General features: G+C 40.5%; 1 protein-coding gene across 3 annotated transcripts in view; it reads right to left on the bottom strand.

Moving 5' to 3' along the window:
• FARP1 (FERM, ARH/RhoGEF and pleckstrin domain protein 1) overlaps positions 1-23,663 on the bottom strand; it is a 277,097-nt gene that overhangs the window by 16,512 nt on the left and 236,922 nt on the right. For 2 of the 3 annotated variants that reach the window (XM_068267956.1, XM_068267954.1), the window contains exons 14-19: positions 14,857-15,044; positions 13,571-13,663; positions 11,753-11,886; positions 5,561-5,642; positions 3,013-3,250; positions 857-987 (exon numbers count right to left, since the gene is read on the bottom strand). In XM_068267956.1, coding sequence (XP_068124057.1) covers positions 857-987; positions 3,013-3,250; positions 5,561-5,642; positions 11,753-11,886; positions 13,571-13,663; positions 14,857-15,044 — 866 coding nt within the window. The remainder of the gene's footprint in view (positions 1-856; positions 988-3,012; positions 3,251-5,560; positions 5,643-11,752; positions 11,887-13,570; positions 13,664-14,856; positions 15,045-23,663) is intronic. The other variant, XM_068267955.1, reaches the window with a different exon arrangement.

Genomic DNA, 23,663 nt, shown 5'->3' with positions numbered 1-23,663 from the left:
AAACACATTTGTTTTTTTGCATCAAAATGGGACACTGTGTGATGTAAAAAAAGGAAGCAGGCTATAAGTTTATTTTCCGCAATGGATCTGCATGTAACACCCGTATTGAATGAAAACTGTCCCATAGATTAGCACTGCACATATCTACAGTGCGAATTTACATGCAATAGAAACGGCACTTAGAAACTGAATTGTGTGGGTATGTCCTGGGTGGGTTTCCTCCAGGCATTCTGGTTATCTCCCATATCACAATAACATACAGATAAGTTAGCTGACTTTGCCCTAAATTGGCCCTGGATTACAGTGGACATATGACTATGGTAAGGATTAGATTATAAGCTCCTCTGAGGGACAGTTAGTAGCAAGATTACATATACTCTGTACAGTCCTGTGGAAGATGCCATCACTATATAAATACTAAATAATTATAATAATTTAGCCTTCACCAATAAAATGTCTCAGGCATTACTTCCTGACTCTACAGACACAGACAGCTGGGGTGGCCAGTGATGGTTAAATCACAGGATTCAGGAGTCAAAAAGGGAACAAGATGAGAATGAAGATGGATTTACTTTCAGTAGTGTGAAAAAGGATTCAAAAATTAGAGAGAGAACTTCATTGTTTTGTATATGATGAGAAAAGAAAGCTCATTAAATAGAGACCCATTCAAAATGAAAATAAAATATTTTGTCTGGAGTGGCATTTGAATGAGGGAGTCGGGTCCCAACATGAGAACATCTGTACTAATTGTATTTTCACTGAAACCACTGGGTTAGCTTTACCAGCACTATAAACTCACTGAAGCAAAGTAGTGTGTGACTTGTAAGAGCTCCCAGCATGTCTAGTCACTACTTACCCTGCCAGGTATCACTAGATTGTCAATGCCCGTCAGATCCTTTCTCAGCTCCTGCAACTTCTGATAATTCTCCATCTTTATCATTGTTCCGTGAAGCTGGGCAACCATCTCAGATATCTCTGCAAGAGCAGCTGTTACAAAAACAAGGACATGTTAAATTTGGAAGTCATGTCAAATATTGTAATTAATCTTAGAATGCATTTTTTCCTTTGTTTAGATTAGATTTTCAAGCACTGCTAAAATACTATGTGATTGAACATGTTTAAAATGTACCTGAGACGACATGTGACATGATGAGATAAATATGTGTATTGTACAGTGCAAAACCAGGCTGTTTTACTTGTTTTATTTTGCTACCTAAAAGATTTTTTTTTTAGGCAGCTTGTCAGGAATATTGTAAGCATCACTAATAAGCTAATTACAGCCATTTTTTCCTTCCTGGATACAACTTCTGAGAACAGGGGGAGATAGAAAAAGTCAGTAGTTTATGTATTTTAATTTAGGGACACTTAATAGGCTGCCAGTGAGCAACAAAATATTATAGTATTTTTTATTTTTCTGACATCTTTGTATTTTGTTATTATTTAGTATTTATATAGGCAAATGTTAAAATAAAAACTTTAGTATATATATATATATATATACACACACATATATATATATATATATATATATATATATATATATATATATATATATATATATATATATATATATATATATATACTTTAGTATTTATATAGGAAATTGTTAAAATATAAAATAAAACCATGGGATATCTAAAAAAATCATTTTAGGAGAAGGAGGATAAACACAATTGTTTATTTTATTAGTCTATTTTCACCTCAGGTTCACTTTAAGGGTATGCTCAGTCTATAAAGGTCAAGTTGCTGTGAACTATACTGCAGCAATGGAACCATGCAGTAGAAAACCAAATCTAAGCAGCTCCACCCTTCTCATGCAGTTGCTGCACCAAAGCACAGGGTCATAGGTGATGGAAAGAGGTGCCAGACTCCAAGTTGCAAGGACATAACAAAAGATCAACACAGCCACCGGTGTAGCACTAGCAGGGAGGCCAAGGGCCTAGGGGGGCCCACTCCATTGTGTAGTTATAAAGAGTGAAGGAGGAGGTATGTCCCGGCAGCAACACGAGAGTGGAGGGTGTGTTATGTCCTCAGGAGAGAGGGGGGGGGGGGGGGGGGGCGCTGGACTTCCTTTTTCTCTCCACAAGACCTTCCTTTCCTGCTCCCCTAGCAACCGCTTCTCCTCAGACCTACTGAACAGCGTGGTGTTGTGTGCTGTGTAATGTCGCCTCACTTCAGTCGGTTGCTCCTCTTGGTCCATCTCTGTCTTGCCTCTCTTCCTGCATATGTCACATGACTCACACAGGAAGAGAGGCAAGACAGAGCCGACTGAGAAGAAGTCCTGAGAGGAGCAAGCAGCTACAGAAAGGTGAGATTAAATCACATACATCACTGCGCTGATCTACAGGTTTGAGAAGCAGCTGATGGGGTAGCAAGACAGGGGGTCTGGAGGAGGTAGAAAGGAAGAAGTCCAGGCCTCCATTCACATTAGTAAATAGGTGGGTCAGGCACTATTGCAAAGACTTCCAGTCACTGATCAGTTTGAGAGAGGTAAGTGGGAGCCGCTATGCGAAGGAGAGGAAAACAAAGCTTCTCGCTATTTGCCATCTCTGCTAATGAAAATCGGGTGCAAGCTTATTAGTAAATGGCCTTGAATGAACTGCTAAGGAAATCATATAATCTTTGCAAGCTGTCCCACTAATACAGCAACATATGTTGTAGTGACAATCAAGGAGATACTCATTTTCCAAGTTTGTTGCAACTTTCTTGCAATTAACACGCTAACTTGAAACTGAGCCAATCAAAATCTGCAGCTCCCAATTTTGACTGGTTAATTTTCAGGTTGTATGCTATTTCCAAAATTAGCATCTCACTTATCATTTCTACTCTATCAAAACTAGGTACTGATTTTATGCTGCTTTTTATGCATAACTTAAGTTATCGTTGAAAGGACTTTCTGAAGAAAGAACTGTAGATGTAAAGCCTCACATTTATCATGGACATGATAACGACCTCACACAGTACTTCACAAACAGCCAATGTAAATGCTGAAGCCCTTCTTGCTTATCTCACCTCGAGTGTCCCGGAAATCCACATGATTTGGCGAGTAGTGTTTACAAAGTCTCTCCATGAGCTGCTTGTAGTGCATGAGCCTGTGCAAGGGTCGGAGGAGGAACATGTTCAGAGGCAGGTAACACACCTTCTCCAGCTCAAAGTCTCTGCAGACAATCTCCAGCTTGCGGGAATTCTTAATTGCTTTTTCCAACTCCATCAATATCTCATAGTGCCTTTGAAGGTTAGTTGTGAATTGCTGGCGGAAAAAGAAACCAAATTAAAAAAACTAAAGCCATTATCAAAGCTAATTTTCACATGGAAAACTTTTATTGAGTAATACACTTTTCTGGATACAGTATAGATGCACACAAACTGGTGCAGCCAGACTATATTGCACTCTACTAGAGACATCTGTAGCTACTAGTGCTGGGATCTCAGTAGAATGAGACACAGAATACCACCATTACATAAAGTCATGCCCTACACTGCTCATCTTTTTTACATTTACCTAAAACTGGTGAACATGAACAGTTCCAGCCTCCATTAAAGGACCACCATACCCCCAAAAAAGGAAAATGTAAAACACAACACATAAAAACCGACATCTTTGTATTTTGTTATGATTTAGCATTTATATAGCGCTGATATCTTCCGCAGTGCTTTAGAGTATATAATCATGTCCATAGCTCAGAATCTAATCCGCACCAAAGTCATATGTCCATCATAGTCTAGGGCCAATAATTTACTTATCTGTATATTGTGTGTGTGTGTGTGTATGTGGGGTGGGGGGAGGAAACCGGAATGCATGGAGGAAACCCACACAAACACAAGGAGAACATTCAACCTCTGTGCAGATGGTGCCCTGGCTGGTATTCAGACTGGGGACCCAGAACTGTGAGGTGAGAATGCTACCATGCTGTGTAGATCCTTTCCAGACACTTTTTAAAAGAATAAAGGCAATACTGAGAATCCTCCATAAGTACACAAAGTTATTTATAGACACAAGTGAGCAACAGTGGTTTCCCATGATGCATCACTCATGAATATGCAAATCATCTCTATTTGCTCCTGAAGCCAGGCTTACATCTAGCACTGCTGGCAAATAGTGAGCCTATAATTAATACATTTTACAGAGCCACATCAACCCTACATGCACACAGCCAGTTTCTGAAACTTTAAAGTGAACCTTAAGTCACTAAAAAAAAAAATGAGTTTTACTCACCTGGGGCTCCCCTCAGCCCTCTGCAGCTGATCCGGGCGTTTGCCGTGTCTCTCTGATCCTCCCGCCCCTGCCGGCGACCACTTCCGGTTTTGCCGTCAGGTGAGTAAAACTTTTTTTTTTAGTGACTTAAGTGCCTCTTTAAAGCCTTCTTGGGTACAATTTAAAGCCTTCTACAAAATATCGGTTCAGGTCATGGCCAGGGATGCCTAAATCATCATTATAGCCTCCATGAGGCAGGAATTTGTCCAGAGCTGCTGGTTTAAGACACTTACTGCCCCTTAATAAGCACAACCATGAAACTCTGCTCTGTCAAAGTACAAACCATCATGTGTGAACTCCTCACTGTAACAAGCTGTTCTTATTTTATTTTAGGTTTCAGTCATACTGCAATACTTTAAAACTTAATTTTGATTTTAAAAGCTTGTGTTCATTTACAATCACAGAAGAAGAGTAAGGCCCGCACGTTGTCCTAAACGAAGTCCTTTATTATGGACGTATCCAAAGAATCAGCACACACAATCACACATCTCCAGCTCACATGTTTCAGACCAGGTGGTCCTTAATCATAGCTTTATTTACAATCAATTATGTTTAAAATAACGTAAAATGAATGCATGGTCAGTGATGCAACAGACTGGCATTATCTATTATACACACTTTTAAGATAGAGGCATGTCAACCCCAATCCATACTGTACTGTGTTTCTACTGAAATGACTAGTAAGCAAGATGTGGTTGTGATCTCTCCTCTACAGGGTTAAACAGACTATTTAAAGCCCCGTACACACGCTTGAGTAAAGCCGCCAGAGGCGGCCGATCAGCCAATCATCCAGTGTGTGCACAGAAGCCCCTGACCTGCAAGGGGTCTGCAAAGTGGATGAACTTAGCTAAGTGATGGCCGATACCTTTGTGCTACCACTCACCCACCCGCCATGTGACATCAAGTCTGTGCTGCTCCATTGTTCCTCCGCCCGCATACATAGCAACACAATGCGTTGTCAGCTGACTCCGCATCGATACAGGGTTGGCCCAGTGATATCACCCGAGGGATCGGGTCACGATCCCCGATAGGTTACATCAATCCACTCGTGGATTGATGTCTTAAGCAAAATTCTGTTGATGGGCTGAGGACATCTAAAACAATGAGTAAGGCTCGTAAACATTGGATAAAGTTGTACTTGAGAACAAAAGCAAAATCAGTAATACAACTACACTGCATTATTGATCAGATGCCCACTTTAAGTTATTTTCAGTTAATTTAAGCGAAAGCACGAAAGTACTTTAATTGTTTCTAACTTATGTTATCAATGTAGGTGGAAATAATACAACAAAAATATTTTATTACCTTCATCCCCTGGATATTTTTTAACATAATATCACCTATTTTCTGGCTATCACTCTTCGTATGAGCATTAGACCTCCCTTCCCTGTAAGGAGGAAAACGTCACAAAATTAATAATGCTTTTTCAAACCTGTATATAATTTATGACTGGATTGTGCAACCAAAGGCAACAGAATGAAGTGCAAAGCAATTATGTTAGAAGTATAATACCAAACCAGGCATGTAGAGAACAAGATGGTGTCTGTACCTCAGCAACAATTACTGATAATCACTGATTGGGAATAATCATTTCTTGATGATTATTAAGGCCCTTAAAGGAATACTGTAGGGGGTCGGGGAAAATGAGTTGAACTTACCTGGGGCTTCTAATGGTCCTCCGCAGACATCCGGTGCCCGCACGGCCACTCACTGATGCTCCGGCCCCGCCTCTGGTTCACTTCTGGAATTTCAGACTTTAAAGCCTGAAAACCACTGCGCCTGCGTTGCCATGTCCTCACTCCCGCTGATGTCACCAGGAGCGTACTGCGCAGGCACAGACCATAGTGGGCATGCGCAGTACGTTCAACTCATTTTCCCTCGACCCCCCTACAGTATTCCTTTAAGGCACGTACACACACCATATTTTCACAAATGACGGGTCCGTCAAAACCTCCCGCTGGGCAGACGTTCTGCCGACAGTAGGACGTGTGTACAGTCTGGCGGCAGACTGATAAGACCGTTTTTGACAGATCAGCTCAGCGGATTAAAAGCAACCTAAACCCAGGATTTCCTCTCTGCTCTTAAAGATAAGCAACAGCATAATAACCTTTACAGAAAAAACATTTCCTTGTTACAGCTTCTAGAACTCCTTCAGAGATGCTACAGTGTTTGCTGGGGGCATAGAGGGTTAAACTCCTGTGTTTACATATAACCTGTCTGGAGGGCACACCCGTCCGGAACAGCTCAAATTACAGTGGCTCATTACTTCCAGATATGGGAGAATTAGACAGGCTGATATCTCTAAATACACACAGGGTGGGTTTCTCTGTGTTTTCCTTCTCTCCTGTGGAAGAGTTTAAGTCCTCTTAAACTAAGAAGGCGGCAGCAGCAGTACACAGTCAGTTGCTCCATTAGCCTTTTACTGCACTAAGTAGGACAAAGCTAGGAGCAGCGGTGCAGGTGATAAGAGATTAGTTCTCTGCCGAGAGCTTATAGCAAGGTGCAATACACATAAACAAACAGTGTCTGATGACCTTAAGAACTAGCAATAACTCAGATTTTTATTTCTTATTCCAAATGTCACATTTTGGATTAGAATTTGGGGTTTGGAAAGAATAGCAGTTTTTATTGCTGCCACTTTGATGCATGAGGCCCATGTATTAAAGCAGTATGTTTGAACTGTAATCTGTGGACACGAGTCATCTGGCCTGCAGCCATTAGTAAATGATGTTCCCCTCTTCTGTTGTCCAAATATGCCAAGTACATATTCTAGAAGCATCAGTTTAGGAAATGGTCTACAATGTCTAATGAATTCCATACAAATAATTCTGACATGTGTCCTGTGGTGTCCACCACTGCTTGCTGTCCCTAGAGTCAGCATATCCTGTGGCACCAGGCACTGCTCGCTAGCCCCTAGAAACAGTGTATTCCGTGGCACCTGCCACTGCATGATGCCTATAGAATCAGTGTATTATGTGGCACCTGCCACTGCTTGATGCCCCTAGAATAGTGTATTCTGTAGCACCTGCCACTGCTCGATGCCCCTAGAATAACTGCTACCAATTGCTGCCCGTAGAGTCTGTGTATTCTGTGGCACCTACCACTGCCCCTAGAGTCAGTGTAACAGTGCACCTGGCACTGTTTCCTGCCCCTAGGGTCACTGTATCTGCCATCACTCACTGCCTCTACTAGATTTTTTTTAAAGTTGCTTTATTGTATGAGGCTCTAAAGCAAGGAAAAAACCCAGAACAACAGTAAAAGTGCAAAACACTTCACATCGAACAATAAACCATGTTATAACACACACATCTCTGTATGTTCAGAACAGGGTGTAGTTCCCTACATATCAGTCAGAAGTAACTGTGAAGGAAAGTTATGACATCCAAGGTACAGACACCAGATTTGGCATGGCTGCATGTATTTCTCTTCCTGAGTCATCTGTAATGCTGAGCCCTGCAGTGTCCCAGCAACAGTGAGTGTGACTCCCATCAGCTGTTTTGCTTAAACACTTTGGGAGACACCTCTGCAGACAACCTAGGAAAACACTGCTGTTAACAGTTGATATAGCACATTCTTCATCATTCTGGTTTAAATTACTGTGATAATTTAAACACAATAAAAAAAACACTGTATTTTCTCTTCACACTTACTATATTATTAATGACTTGGCGAACTAAGCCTGTTTAAAATCAGGCTGTAGGTCAGTCCTCGTCGCAGCATCACAGCGCGCGCGCGGCCGCTGCATGCGCACACACGCCTGCCCAGCCACCTGGCCTTGTCTTGCGTTCTGTCCCAACGGTTGTCAGTGCTTGACATGCGCAGTAGCGCAAAAGCACTGACACACGGACAGGACGCAGGGACTTCCTTGCGTTTTGTAAAAAAATGGAAAGCGGCAGTGGAAAAGGCCACCCATGATTCTTTTTTAAACAGGCTGCACTTGTGAATTAGCAAACGCATGCGGTTTGCGTTTTTGCCAAAAACACAGCTGGTGTAAAAGGACCCTAAGTGTAGAAACTCCACCGGGGTAGCTTTAGCAGTATGTTTAGAGCCAAGGGCCCATATGCAATTGACTTTTTATGCTTAATTTTCTCTAAGTTGATGTTTTCATACCTTGTCAATAAAATGCCTTTTAAATCCTCAGCAAGCAAGAAAATACATAAAATCAAATTGACAGTACTTTTTTTCTACTACTCTTGGTACTTTTTGAATTGCAAACTGATGGAAAGATAAAAAAAAATGATCACCTAAGAGAAAACTTAGGAAGAAAAAGAAGATTAAGGGCCCGTTCAGATCACAAATGCGGATGGCCATGCGTGCGGAACGCGCGCGGAACGCGCGCGGACCGCAACGCGTCCGAACGCATGGCCATCCGCGTTTGTGTGCGTTGCGTGGCTGATCCCATCACTGAAAAGTGAATGGGACAGCCACGCGTTTTGTCAAAATCTGCGTGCAGCATGCGTTCCCGGACCGCATGCAGTGTGAACATCAGACATTGCACTCTATGCAATGTCTGATGTCGTGCGTGTCGGCCTCATGCACACGTTTCCAAAACGCGGCTGGAAACGTGTGCAGTGTGAACGGGCCCAAAATCAATTGCATATGAGCCAATGGCCCATATGCAATTCATTTTTTCTCCTGAGTTATCTCCTGCCATGATATTTTCACACCTTGTGCCCTTTACACCACCAGCGAAAATACTCCAGATAATTTTGATAGTACTTTTCCACCAACTTTTGGGTACTTTTTCAATTGTAAAATGCTGAAAAATTATTTTATGGAGAAGATGAAAATTATCTCCTGGGAGATAACCCAGGAGAAAAAAAGAATTGCATATGGGCCAATGACCCTTATTCATTTCATTTTTTCTCCTATGTTTTCTCCTAGGTGCTATTTTTACACCTAATTAATAAAATGGCGTTTAAGCCACCAGCTAGCAAGAAAAAGACTTTGGACAATACTTTTTCACCTACTTTTTGGTGTTTTTTCAATTGCAGTGTACTGAAAAGCTACTTAAAACAGGAGAGGAAAAAATATCTTCTAGGAGAAAACATAGTAGATAAAGTGAATTGAATAAGAGCCAATTGGCCCTTTGCCAATTTCAACTACTTTTTGGTACTTATTTTAAAGAAACACTGAAGTGAGTCTAAATTTCCTTTTTTAACATGCAGTTATGTGAAGCAGTATAACCCCTGCTAAAACGCCGCTATCCCACGGCAAAAGGAGGGGTTAATATCCCCCAAAACCCCCCTGCAAAATCCACGACTTTCTTGGTCGTGGATTTTGCTGCTCATGGAGGCAGAGCTGCGGCTCATAGCTCAGTGCGTCAATCTGCCGGCAGATCTCCGCCTCTTCCCCATCTCTCTCTGTGAAGGCAGATTGAGAGGGGCGGGGAGAGGCGGTAATCAGCCGGGATTAACGAGCTGAGAGGCAGAGCTACAGGGCTTAGCTCTGCCTCTTCAGGAAGCGCTCCCCGGGTACCACGGAGGGGATTTGGGGGGTAAAAATCCCTTATTTTGCCGTGGGATAGCGGCGTTTTAGCAGGGGTTATACTGCTTCACATAACTGCATGTTAAAAAAAGGAAATTTAGACTCACTTCAGAGTCTCTTTAAAGACAAATTGGGGGAAATAATTTTTCATTTTCTGTTTAAACTAATTTTGCAGCCCTCTACAATTGAAAAAGATCAAAAGGCAGGTGACAAAGTACAGTCAAAATTACCTTGAGTATTTTCTTGCTTGCTGGTGGCTTAAAATGCATTTTATATATAATGTTTGAAAATATCATGTAGGAGAAAAATGGAATTAAATAAGGGTCATTACCTTAGCTAGTCATGTTAGTCGAGTACTGCAGTTTGTGCTTATAGCGTAACTCGCGGTACACAGTGCCAGTAGTAAGGGTAATATCGCTATATTAAGTCTGTGTACAGAAATATTATTGCAAGTTCATGTACTGTATCAACACTATTGACTATAAACATACTGCTAAAGCTAACCAAGAGTGGTTTAAAGGGAAGCATTTAAATTATCTTTTATTGGTCTAGTTAAAGCCCAGACATCAATTCTTGAAGTAATTGAACCAGTTTTACCTTAAAGCGGAATATAACCCTGCATTTCAACTTTGCTCTAAAACATTATTTACAGTATATTATATGCAACCAGCATTTTTTTTACTAGACCAGCATTGGAAGGGTTACACAGGGCTTTAAAGTCCCTGGAGATTTTTGCAGACGCATCCGAACTTCAGTTAGATACTTTTTGTTTACAAATAAGTATCTAGGTGTTTATTGTGACTTATCTCTCTCACTGAGAAGGAGCTTGGAGGACAGCCAAAGAGTGTGTAACTGTTTATCAATAGATACATCTAACTAAATAGAATGTAACTATCTGAACGTCTGCACGGAACTTAAAACCTCTGTGTTTAACCCTTCCAATGCTGGTCTACTAAAAAAAAATATGCTTTTTGCATATAATATGCTGTAAATAATGTTTTAGAGCAAAGTTGAAATGCAGGGTTATATTCCGCTTTAAGGAATTAGCTAAAGTCTAAAGGTGGCCACACACCACAATTTTTGTAAAATTTTGATCCAATTTGACAAATCTAATCCAATTTTTTTGGTTGACTGAAAGTGTTGCCGGGAGAAAGGTTGTAAACGTTAAAAAAGTTGGTTGGTTAGAAAACTCCTGCATCGCAACCTTTCCCTCAATAATCAACTTTTCATAATTTTGCATTTTCATAGAACTACATTTTCCACTGTGACATTCATCATCATCATTTTTTTTTAATATAAATATATTATTCTTTGTTTCACAATAAAAAATATTTGCTTCTTCAAAATGATAGACAATCAAATGGCGCTAACCACCAAAAGTCCATTTTGTTGTAATGCAACAAAAAAAGACAAACATTGAGGGAATGAATACTTTTGCACGACGGTAAATACATCTGAATTGAAAGGGCTGATTTCCCCCCCCCCCCCCCCCCCCATTTTTCTCCCTTGCAATAGTGTAATTTCATTTTTACACACAGGAGGTTACGTAGCAGTAAACACGGCTGTGGCACTCTTCGTCCACTCATATGAACAGACAACTGTCGGTACAATGGTTTACACAAACACCACATTTCTATCCCGATTCTCCCCATCGTCTGTCCAGCGCTAAGCCAATCCTGGACACAACAGGTTGCTTCTAGAATAACTTACCCACGCACTTCCATGTCCCCCTGCAGGGGTGATAAACGCCTAGCACTGGGAAGCACTGCCGAAAGCTGCCACACTTGCAGAAAAGCATTTGGGAACGAGACGCCGGGCTGCTGCAGGCGGCTGGTTCAGATGCCTGTATGAACCAAGCCTCAGCAGTTTTGAATCACGGACCAAGAACAAATATGCAGATCAATAGTTCAGTTTGTAACATTAACAAGTTCACTTTTTACAAAACTCATACTGGCACCAAGCTTGCTGTGCAATCACTATAAGACAGTCACAAATACAGTCACATCTTACCAAAGACCGAGCCTCTGGTCAACTTCTTTTAGAAAATTGGAGTGGAACTTATGTAAAGGATCAAAGTTGGAGAAAATAAGGTTTCTTAGGTGCTCTGGCATGGAGTCATCTTTATTTACTGCATTTTGAAACCACTAAGATAAAAAAAAATGACCTTCAGTTATTTATCATTATAATTATAACACAATGCCAGCATTTTTAGTATAATACATTTACATAGTGCTGACATAACAAACTTTTACAGAGCTCATTGTCTAATGTCCCAACTCTAGTTTAATATTTGAAACACAGCCTAGAGCAGAGGTCCCCAAACTTTTTCGGTCAAGGGCCGGGTCAACATGCTTCAGACTGCCGGGGGGCAATAAATATACATAAGTACTTGACTGCTCACTCCTACCTTGGTATCCTTTTTTTTTTGTGACTAAAGGTGTATGCACACATACCAACTTTGATTGGTCAATTTGACAAAGTATTCTAAATCTGTTGGCCCTCATACTACATGAAATCTAGATTGGACGTGTGTACACACCTTTACACTATCTGGCCAGCACTCCTACTGCAGTTCCTCTCTTCTGTGTGTGTAATAAAGCATTTAACTCTTCACACACTGTCCTAAGTGTGCGTAACCTCTTCCGGATCGTGCTAGTTGAAATCTATGCCCTGTTTGTAGCTGCTTATCTCTGCAAGGGCGTAGATTTCAACTATGACACTGCAGCCCGCTCATTCTGCTGTCACAGTGGCAGCAGAGCCCTGTATCAGGAGCGATCCTGTGATTACTGTGAGCCAATCGCCGTTATCACAGGCTAAAACAGGGAAAAAACTGCTCTGGTTCTTAAAGGGCCTTACCAGAAATATTAAGAAAAGCAATGTATATCTCTCATCACTCTGCTCTAGCTACAATTAAAAACAATATCTTACTGCTCTTTTATTATTTTTAATAAAGACACTGGGGATGGTGTGAGTAGGATTAACGGCACCCTAAAGTGACATGTGATATGAAATAAAAGTGTACATATAGTACAAGTCCTACTTAGAACTTGCTTACTAATATGTATTCCCTACTAACATTTTTAATTAAATGGGTTAACACCACTGCTTTATCTCTGCAGTGGGAAAAATCAAACTGCAGCACAGCTCTTATGAAAATTAATTAGGCTTTGCAATTTAAAGCTATTTCTTTTTCTTTTATGGAACAGCAGAAACCACTCTTGCGTTTTTAAAGCTGTGTCTCCATTTAGTGGATTTTCCCTCACTTCCTGTCCTTGGGACCTCCAAAGACTCCATGCAAATCCTGGTGGTCCCGAGACAAAAAAAAAATGTGGGACAACAGTAAAAATGCAACAATAAACAACAGAGATATGCAAAAATGCTTTTAGGGCCTGAGCCCACTGTTGCGCTTAAAAAAAATGCATAAAAACACATGCGTTTTCAAGCACTTTTTAAAGGTCTTTGATGCGTTTTAACACATTAAACGTATCAAAACGCATTTCAAAAACGCTTGAAAATGCATGTCTTTTTTTAAAAAAATGCAGTAGTGGGCTCAGGTCCTTATTTGCTGTTCTCTCCAACCTCCTGTCATGTGAGGGACATTTTCCCAGATGAGGACACAGACCACAGTAAAAATCCCCAACAAAAAAGGGTCCTAAACATGCACCACACTCTATGCTAAAACATTTTTTCATTAAGATGTTTTTACATCTGTATTTTTTAAATAAATGAATACATTGTCGGTTGTTTAAATGTATATTATTTTGGAATACTTGTCGGTAAATGGCAATGTCTAAATGCTTGTGTTCTCAGGCTCAGATTCTAACCTACCACTGTGATGACTTCAAGATCCTTAAGGTATGTGCATTCTGTATTTGAAACTTCTTTTGCAATGTAGTAGGCTTTGTCTGCGGGAAATCTCTGCTGAGAAGAAAATATAATCATGAGAGGAGAAGACACATGTAATAATTGGCTGTGATAAATATATATACCAATGTTATGGGAAACCTGCGCAGAGTTCCAGCTAACTTATCAGTGTTTTGGGGATGTGGAAGGAAACCCACACATACACAGGTAGAACACCATGAAGATAGTGTAAAGGTTGAGAATCAAACTTGGGATGATAGTGCTGAGTTGAGAGTCGTTATTCAAAGCAGAACTCTTGCACAGCACATAATAATAAGTCTTTATTCTGCATACAGTTGCTGTTTAAATTCATTGTCCCATGTTTGTTTAGCCAGATCAAAGTGTCTAACTAGTTCTTATACACAGCTGTGAACAGGCCACATACAGTACACACTGAGGCTTAACCCTTTCAGTGCTCCCTAGAAAGTGAAACCAAGTTAAAATTTCAGGGATGTGTTTAGGATTTCTATGAGGAGAGGAGGTTCTGAGCTTAGTTCCACTTTAAAGTGGATCCGAGATGAACTTTTACTCATTGCATAATTGTGTTCCTTTCCTATTGTTTATAGGGCATTCCTCAAGCCAAACACTTTTTTGTTTTTGTTTTAATACTCTAATTCCCTATGAACTAAACAAGCCACCCCCACAGGTTTTTAGAGAGCCAAGGCACTTTCAGACAGTAGCAAGGGCTCATGGGAGCTCAGTCTGGGCAGGAGGAGGGGGAGGTATTACTAGCCAGAGATTTCAGAAGCAGAGGGGAGGAGGGGGGATTAGGTTTTTTTTTGCTCAAGATGCAGATAAGCCTGCCTCTGTGTAATGTTTACAAACAACATGGCTGCGGTCATTGTATCACAGGAAGAAATAACCATATTCTATTAAAGCTGTTTGCAGCTAGATTTTCTGTGTAAACTATATAAACTTTAAATAAGATATATAGACAAGTTACTTGTTATAGTTAGTTTTTCATCTCGGATCCACTTTAACTACATTAAAAACGGTCTCTCAACTCCTTATTGCTCAATTATCTTTAATTAATTGAACCCAAAGCAGAGCCATCTATTTAAAAACCTCAAATCCCCTACTGCTCGGTCCCAGCAAGTACTGGAAGAAGCCATAATGAATGTAAAATTGGGAATCTTTTGGTAAAAGTAGAGGGATAACAGTACTTTGGGCCCATTTATACTTTTCTTACTGTTGTAGTAAAACAATATTACCTTTTTCCGGCTATCCTCCTCCTCCTCAGTTCTGATGCAGATGGGGTCGTTCAGCAACGGACTTATGAGAGGAGAGGAAGGCTTTCCATCTGGACTCAGGTTTGGAGACAGTGTAGAGTTGATTCCAGTTGATGCTCCTTGAGAGTTAATGGACAGTTCTGAAAGGTGCGGGCTGCCTGTTAATGAACCTATAAAGAATAAACAGACTTATTTAGTGCCATTATTTCAATCCAATCCTCGGAATGAATATTCTCATAACTAAAGAAAAGGCACAATAGTGGAAACATGCTGAGCTCTGAAATATTGAAGGATGTCAACTTCAAGAGCCAAGAAGCCTCAGTGACTGCATCAATGAGTGAGATTATTATTTTGTCTTTAAGAAAAAGGAATAGCCATTGGAGTAACAGAATGTGTGTCTGTCTTGAAGAAAAAGCTTCTTCATATTATCAAAGCATGGCACATCTCCACCAGTGTGCTGCACAGACTTTCATAGAGGATCTTCAGATCACGCTGGGACTATATGTGGCTGATCATTTCATAAACTTATATAAATTTGGTATTGAACACTATAAACTATAAGGGAATAGATCTGCTAGACAACTACAGAAAGAAATGTGCTAGAGAAAAGCTATATAGAGGCCTTCTACTATACAATACTCCATTGCATTTCAGACAAGACAGAGGCTGGAAGGACTACATTGCCAGCACTACACACAACAGACGAGTATACCTTTTGATGTTATTCCATTCATGCTCCATTGAATGCTCGGGACAGAGATACTAGCACAGCTAGTCATTCACTCAGTGAAGAGAAATGCACACAGGAGAAGAAGTGACTGCAAGCTAACAGCACATCATGTCTTCAAAATTCACATCGGAAACATGAGTGCCACTGAACAGGAAATCTGACCAAGGCAGGCCTAGGAAGAGGTCAGCATTCCCATCATGGTAGTAGGGATGAAAATATCAATAGGTTAGGAAAACGTTTTGCACAGAAAGACAAAAGATTTCATTAGCACAAATTTTCAATATAAATAGGTGGATCTTTGAAGCGGTCAGCCAAAGAATGTCAATTACAACAACAGATTGCCTGATGCAACTTCATATACTTCAGGGATAACTCCAGTCACAGGAACGGGATTACAGTTTTTAGTGTGCAAAGGCTGAAATCCAGCAGCCTGTTATTATTAGAAATTTCCATGAAAAAACCTCTGTACCCACATAGGGTCTTCTGCTGTCTAACTTTGAATCCTGCAGAAATACTCCCTGAATGGAACAAGTTAGAGGAACTCCCAGCGGCATCACCTCTGGGTATTGTTCTCTCCTGGAAGGCTCATATCTCCTGCTACATAATTCATGAACAGGAACCAGTGTATAAATAGCAATAATGGCACATTAATGTGAATTGTAAACATCAACACAGTGCCCAGCCACGCTCAGCCTGTGATTTAGTGATACATGCTGATGTTTATAGTCCGTGCAAGTTCATGATGCTGTACCAAAAAGTTCATGCAAAAAAAAATTCCATATATGAAACACGTTATTACTGTACTATGGCAATAATCTGTTTAGGGTCCAAGTTGGTCCTTTCACATTACATGTAAGTGTGTAATTTACATCCTGGGATTTTTCTGGACAGAAGCTTTGAAGAGCGCTGTTGGAGTCCCTTTACAGCGATTTTAGGCATAATATACAGATAGTTGGTATTTTACTATAAACATCCTAGAATTACATAATAAGAAGATAAAGGATCAACGGTAAAAAAAAAACTTTGGGAAATTTTACATGCACTTTGCAACATTCCTATACAGTACCAGATGGCTGTTTGTTTGCCATGATGTGAATTCATCAGGGCTTATTCAACATATAGGTTGTTTAACATGGTGCAGGTGAAGCTGTACCACAGTCTGCATTCAGAAGGACACCTCTGTAACCACACACGAGCCTCACAGCAATCCCAGTGCACAGATGAACAATATTCCAAGCATCCATATGGGCAATGGGCAGTGGCAGGAATGAATGACTTAGGAGTGTTAGCTGCCAGTTAATGAATTAATCCAAGTGTTGAAAATAAGTAACAAAGCCTCATGCCCACCGCGACTGTCACTGAAAAACAAAGAATTTTGTCTCACATGCAAATTTCAAGCCAATTGTATGAAGCTTTAAATTAGACAAATCAAATTAACTTCCTATCAGTTTTGACTAGCCCAATTTCACGCTGAATACTCTGAAGGGAATCTGTATGCAAGAGGTATTTGTACGCATCTCAGTGCCCTCTGTACTCCTGAGACAAGGCAACAGTTCACAGAGAGTACCGTTACTAGGGCTGGACAGAAAGGCAATTTGAGATTATGGTCAGTTTTGGAACTTCTGAGCTAGCTGCAGATGGACATGGAAAGAATGTTTTAATTGTTTAATGAAAGTGGAATTTCCTTTTCAAGTATAAAATAAAGGGTGGGTGTCCTGTTGTACTAAGCATAGGATAGTGATGACAGAAATAAGGGAGCTGCCAATGCTTTTTTACTGTTGCTGGATCTCTAGATAGTGTGCCCCTCCCATTCCCTTATTATTAACTGGACCCTCTAGTGAGTGAGACTATAGTAAATAAACTAAATAAGGCCACATGTAGAGCATTAACATAAGCAGAGTGGGGCAGAGCCAGCCACTGCATCCAAATCAGGCTCCAGGAGATATCATTTGCCACGAACATGACGTCAGTGTCCCTTAATGTCCGCAAAAGGGGCCCTTAAAGTCACCAACCCAGAAACGACAAGCAGGTCGCTCTATGCCATTCAAGAGACTCTGCATCAGCAAAAAAAAAAATCAACTTAATTAGTTGAAATGTGCTGCTGCTGTAATGTAGATCCTGATGATTATGAGACAGCAACTTGTCACAGATGCAGTATGTGTGGTAGTGTATTGTAGCCGCTGCTGTGAAGTACGTAGGGCTGATTTGCATTCTGTTTCAGACCATTGGTTCCCTAAGGAAAACCAAAATGGTCAGAAAAGGATAGTTAAGTAGTTTCAGATCTACTATTTTAATCATTACATACACAAAACTTACTTGTGGTATGGAAAGCCACTTTCTCCAACCACAAACGTGCTAAACCAGCAGTCAGTAAACCGCACCAACATACTGATATTTGTGCACTTAAAGTGAAACTCTAGGTTTGTTCAGAGATAAGCAATCCACTCTCTTCAGATCTATAAACTGACCAGAGCCAGTTGAAGCCCCAACTGAGCCCTGGGGCAATGGTAATTTCCCACCACTACCCCCAGCAAATTCAGGCCCAGAGGCCCCTGAGCTGTGTCTCCCCCCCCCCCCCCCCTTAACTGTCCAGTGCTCCCGGTGGCCCCAGCAATGATTTATGGCAGCATTGCAACTCACCTGTCCTAGTGCGCTGCTCCTTCCATGTCCCCAGTCTTCATCCAGCTGCTTGCCTTTTCTCAGTGACCCGGCACATATTATGGGTAATAATAAGCGATAAGTCATGGAGAAGAGGCAGCCAGCAGGGATGAAAATTGGGGACATGGACAGAGCAGCGAGCCAGGGGTTGCTGGATGCCAGCAGAGCTCGGGGGCCCTGGGGTACTTGCCTGAATGGTAGCACTGGGGCTCTATTGCCTGAATGGTAGCGCTGGCCCTGGCACTGACAGCATTGATGATAACCATTATTTGAGCTTGCTTTGAATTTTTCAGATAGGAGAAATACCCACACCACAGTGTTTCTGTCAAATAAGAGCTAAAGATAGTTTTGGTAATTCATAGCTCGTAAAATTCACAATTATAGCATTGAGAAGTGTTTAAAACTTTTTTTTTCCTTTACCAAAGTGGAGTTTCACTTTAGAGCTACAACATAATGCCCAACTCCATTGTATCGTTATGGATTATGCAAAAAAATAAAGAACCGCTCTGATCTAATAATGCTAAATCTCAACATAATGAATTTCCCCTCGTGTCCTACCCTGAAAATTGAGTAAAGCTTTCCAATGCAGAACTAAGGTTCTTTTTTTATATTTACGTCCCTTACTTTCTGTTCCTGGTACTATCATGCCTCACTTGCAGGCCATGGAGAAACAGGAAGTTAGGGAAATTCTCCACAGGAGGCAAAGTCTGTCACTGATGCTGCATGAAATAGGTGCCCACCAATGAAACAATCTTGATTGTACAATCTCACTTCTTTGTAACATGAGGGACTACCTAAAGTATCCATTCAAAGTATGTTTCTTCACTTTAACCTTCTACTTTATAGACTGGGTAAGATTGTGTAATCAAGATATTATTATTAGTGGAACCCTTAATGCTGCCCAGTGAGAATAGTGTAACGTGGCAGCAGGAAATTGGAAGGAAGGAAGGAAGGAAGGGTGGCTACCCACAGGGCAGCCAAATCAATTGCAAACCCATATAAACTCTGATGCACTCTGCATTAGTGGGGGCATCTCATGGTGGAGACAATAGAGGAGATCACAAAATGGGGCAACACAGGAGGGCACAAAATGAGGACACTCTAGAGAGTAAGAAAGGAGGACACTGCTTCACCAACAGGAAAACAAGTGCAACAGCATTCAACAGACCTCCTGCTGGAGACAGTTTACTCAGGTGTTTGGTATCTGATCTGCAGTCATTCAACGTCACACATTCCAAACCCTTCTAAACATTTGCGAGAAAACTCAGAAGAAAAGTTAACTGAATAGGAGCCGGTATCATTTGGCACTGACATGATGTGTCACTACTGTAACAAAGCTGCTGACAAGAGAAAAGCCTCGTGGCTGTATTAAAGCTTTAAAGCTATTGCTTTCTCACTTCACTCACATTTCACAGCTGGAAAATTACTTTCTTTTTAGGATTTTTTTTTTTATTTTAGCTGCTAAAAGACCATAGGTAATTCTACAACTACAACACAATATAAATTCACACTCCGTGAAGAAATGACACAAAGTGTGTCGGGTTTATTGATTCTAAAACCAGTATTACAAATTTGAACACTTTGAAGGAGTATTGGGATCACAGAAATGTATTGAGAAATCAAGATATATGCTACTTTCTAGATAGTGAAAAGAAAACAGGCTTTTTAATTCATTTACCTCAGTCTGCAAAGACAATAGGTCCTTGCACACATTGGGAAATGAAAAGGGTAAAAGCAAAAATATCTGGCCCAAAAGGTGCCATAAAACTAAAGTAGGGGAAACCCTAGCACCAAAGAACACAAGGCTGTCAGGCAATGGTGTAGGAACATAAAGATTTCTACAAGTCTATGGAGTATAAAACATGCAATAAACCTGAACATAACCCGACTCAACCATCTAGTCTACAGCTCATTAATTCCATTCACTGATATAAAGAAGTCACAGCTTGAAATCTAAAGGCTTTCCACAGCACATACATCTACAGCACAGATGATCTCATTAAGAAAAAAAATGAATTGAAATCAAACAAAACAATTACATAAGACCACTAAAGTGGTTTCAAAATTTGTAGAGATTGGAAAAGTTATCATAATGCACTTAGTGCATGAAATGGGGAGGAAATTGTACCTGCAATTAAAGGCCAACTATACCAAAAAACTGAACAAGGCAGATTTTCAAAGCAAACATATTGATTAATGTAAATTATAATTACAACCTTTGGTTTAGCTGATCTTGCCTGCAGCAATGCACCTATTCATACTGTCTACAAGGGTAATTCCACTTTAGTTAAAAAGCAAACACATAAAGATGGGTTTTGTTCAAGTCCAAGTGAGCATTATCAATAATGATCTGCCCATTTCAGTCTGCAGCCGGCTAAGAATTTCCAGAGCTTTTCAAAGCGATCTCTGGTTCTCTGACAGTGCTCGGGGAGCTGTCAGTGTTACCCCCCATTTCTTGGGGGCACGGGAGGCCTATATGCGGCACCCCTACTGAGGTGCAAAGAATTTTGCATGGGCCAACTCCTGCAGGGCATAGCAGTTAATTTACACCCTACACATTCTGGCAAACAGGTGCAATATGTATTTTCTGTGCTGTTTTAAATGTCTTTTAATAAAGACATTTAGCAGCCAGATTATAAATTAGGTGATGCCTGGTTTGAGCACACACCTCTTTATTCTTTTGTATGCTGTAAGAATTTCCAGAACTGACTTTAGCAGCAGAAGTTAGCTACACAGGGCAAGATGCTTTGTTACTCATGGTAAACATGTGGCCTAATCGAGTGACTGGCAGCAAGCTATGCCCCTCAAATCCACCAGTTTCTGTAAGAAACACTGTAGAGTGTGTTTGTTTATATGCACACAAAGAAAGGAAATCAAGCAGAGCAGTGTCGTATGATTGCTCACCATCTGCTTCTTGTGAACTACAAGTTATGTTCTCACAGAGATGTTCTGTTTTCTAGCATAATGCAGGGCTGCTGCTTTATCTAGTCTGACATTTATTGTTCTTCCCACTTTGGGTGTCACATGTTCATGACTGCCCCGCTCACTAACTATATGCAGAGAGGGAAAGGGTATGATAGTGGTGTTTGTGAAGAACATTTGAATCAAGAAACTGGCATTCTGCAAACCCATTGCCTATACATGCTACACAGATTGCATTCACTTATCAAATGGTTTGCTGGTAGAAATCCTCTGGTTCAATTTTTGGTTTAGTTTGGCTTTTAAACTTTTAAGAGCTGCATGAAAAGCAAGGAGTTGAAATTTTTTTGTATATAGTTGGAACACAGGAAATTTTTTTTTTACGTTTTGGATAGAGCAGGGAAGAATTAGAACATGTGTCTGGGTACTATTGCTGTCTGTGCACCACACTTGCCCCCAATATCAGTGCTGATACAGCATCTCTTCAACCAGGACGGCAACCATAATAAACATATTGCTGCCTGCACTCCTATTAAAAAATATTCCCTCGCACCCAATTTAGTCAGCAGAGTAATGTAATGGATGAGGATGGGTGTCTCCACTAAGGAATCAGGAAGAAAACATAGTTCTAACCCTTGTCCACTCCACCCAAAACATAAACAATGATCTGCCTAGTGTTCCAGTTTAAAATAATTAATATATATGGCTATAGTATTTTTCATATACTTAATTTGGTTAACAAAAAACTAGTTTCACTGTACATCTCTACATGGCACCTCAGAACATTTCCATGGATAACACTGCCGGGGGAAAAATAATTCTGCAGACATTTGCTATCAGCAAATCATCAGCTTGTTTCTCTTATGAGCAAAATCTTGGGTTCAAACCTCTGAAATGTGAGGAGCTACTTCATTAGATATTTAAAGTAAATTTTCATCTGAACTGTTAAAGATGTGTGTGTAAACACAGTCTATAGGCTTGATTCACAAAGCCGTGCTAACTGTTAGCACGCTGGTGAAAAGCCCATTATCACGCCTAAACTCAGTTTAGGTGTGATAAAATAAACTCACGCGTAAAGTGTTACGCACGCAAAGTTTACATGCGCAACGGCATTAAACCTTATGCGCCGTTATGCGCGCACCAGACTTTTGCGCACGAGTTTTCCCCTCAAAGCGGTGCTAACCTACTTAGTGCAATGCTTATCACGCCCAAAAGTCTAGGTTAGCACCGCTTTGTGAATCAAGCCCTATACCTATATCAACTCTCACAAGGCTTACACAAGTCCAAATTTATGATCTAGAAGCCATATACCAATGTGGCTTCTGTCTATGTCCTACTTCCCTTGAATCTAGGAGTCCCCCATGCTTGTGTTCCTCACCATGTCAGAAAGTGCTTTCTGACATGGGCTACTATTCAATAATTCAGAGCACATTTTATGCTTTATGTGACTGCTGCAGCGGACATAAAACAGCAGTCAGTAGAATTTAAGCTGGAGAACCAAACTACAAGCAGAGTGCCCATGATTTTGGGCATTGGACAACCCTATTATGGGGAAAACTACACCTCAATGAGAGCTGAGAACCAACACCCTTTTATGTTTGTTCTACTATACATTTTTTATAGCATGGCATGATGCTTATATGCACCTACTGTGAATTCCGGCAATGGTTTGCACCTACTGTGAATTCCGGCAATGAGTCTAAACCATTATGGCAGAAAGGGGACTTCAGTGAGGCAATCAATGTATAAGTGTATGGCTAGCTTTAGATAATGACTACGATTGTAGCTACAGAAAGTGTACAGCAGAGTTTGTTGTTGCTGTAATTTTAATGGACATACTTCAAACTTAATTACTAGGACTACTGACCTTCATGAAAACTGCTGCAACCTATAGAAACCAGTTGCTCAACTAAATATAAACATAGCAACTGTTATGGAAATTAGTGATCCCTGTGACCTTGATGTTGTGTGGCTCTGTAGACCTTAATCACAGTAAATGCATTTCTTCTTAACTGCACTAAAACTTGGCTGGAAATACCCTGAGCCTTGCTAAAGTCAACATATGTAAAACACTTGGTCTTTATTTGTAATCAGTTAGAAGCAAGAAGATGAAGAGGAGTTTCAGAGCAGAATTTGCACATAAGAGAGAAGCTGCAGTCCACTTTAGTTCCCTTTCCCTGTACTACAGAAGAATATAGAAGGGGACCAAGAACGGCTATTATTTTTTGTTTGTTTGTTATTATTGTAGCAGGTCAAATGGAATCTAAAAACCCACATGTACAAAAGTACAATTTTGCCTTTTTGTAAAGAAGGTATTTAAATGTGATTACTTCAGTGCTGTACATATTGTACAGATATACATTACTCACCCCAGAGGACAACAGGAGGAGCCATTGAACTCATAAAGGAAAGTTTTTCTTAGTTCCATCAACTCTACTGTAAGTGATCACTTTCAAATACTTTCTTTTTTAAAAGGAAAAAT

The sequence above is a fragment of the Hyperolius riggenbachi genome, chromosome 2 (assembly GCF_040937935.1).
Source record: "Hyperolius riggenbachi isolate aHypRig1 chromosome 2, aHypRig1.pri, whole genome shotgun sequence".
NCBI classification, from domain to species: Eukaryota; Metazoa; Chordata; class Amphibia; order Anura; family Hyperoliidae; genus Hyperolius; species Hyperolius riggenbachi.
This window is presented reverse-complemented; position numbering and strand designations above follow the sequence as displayed.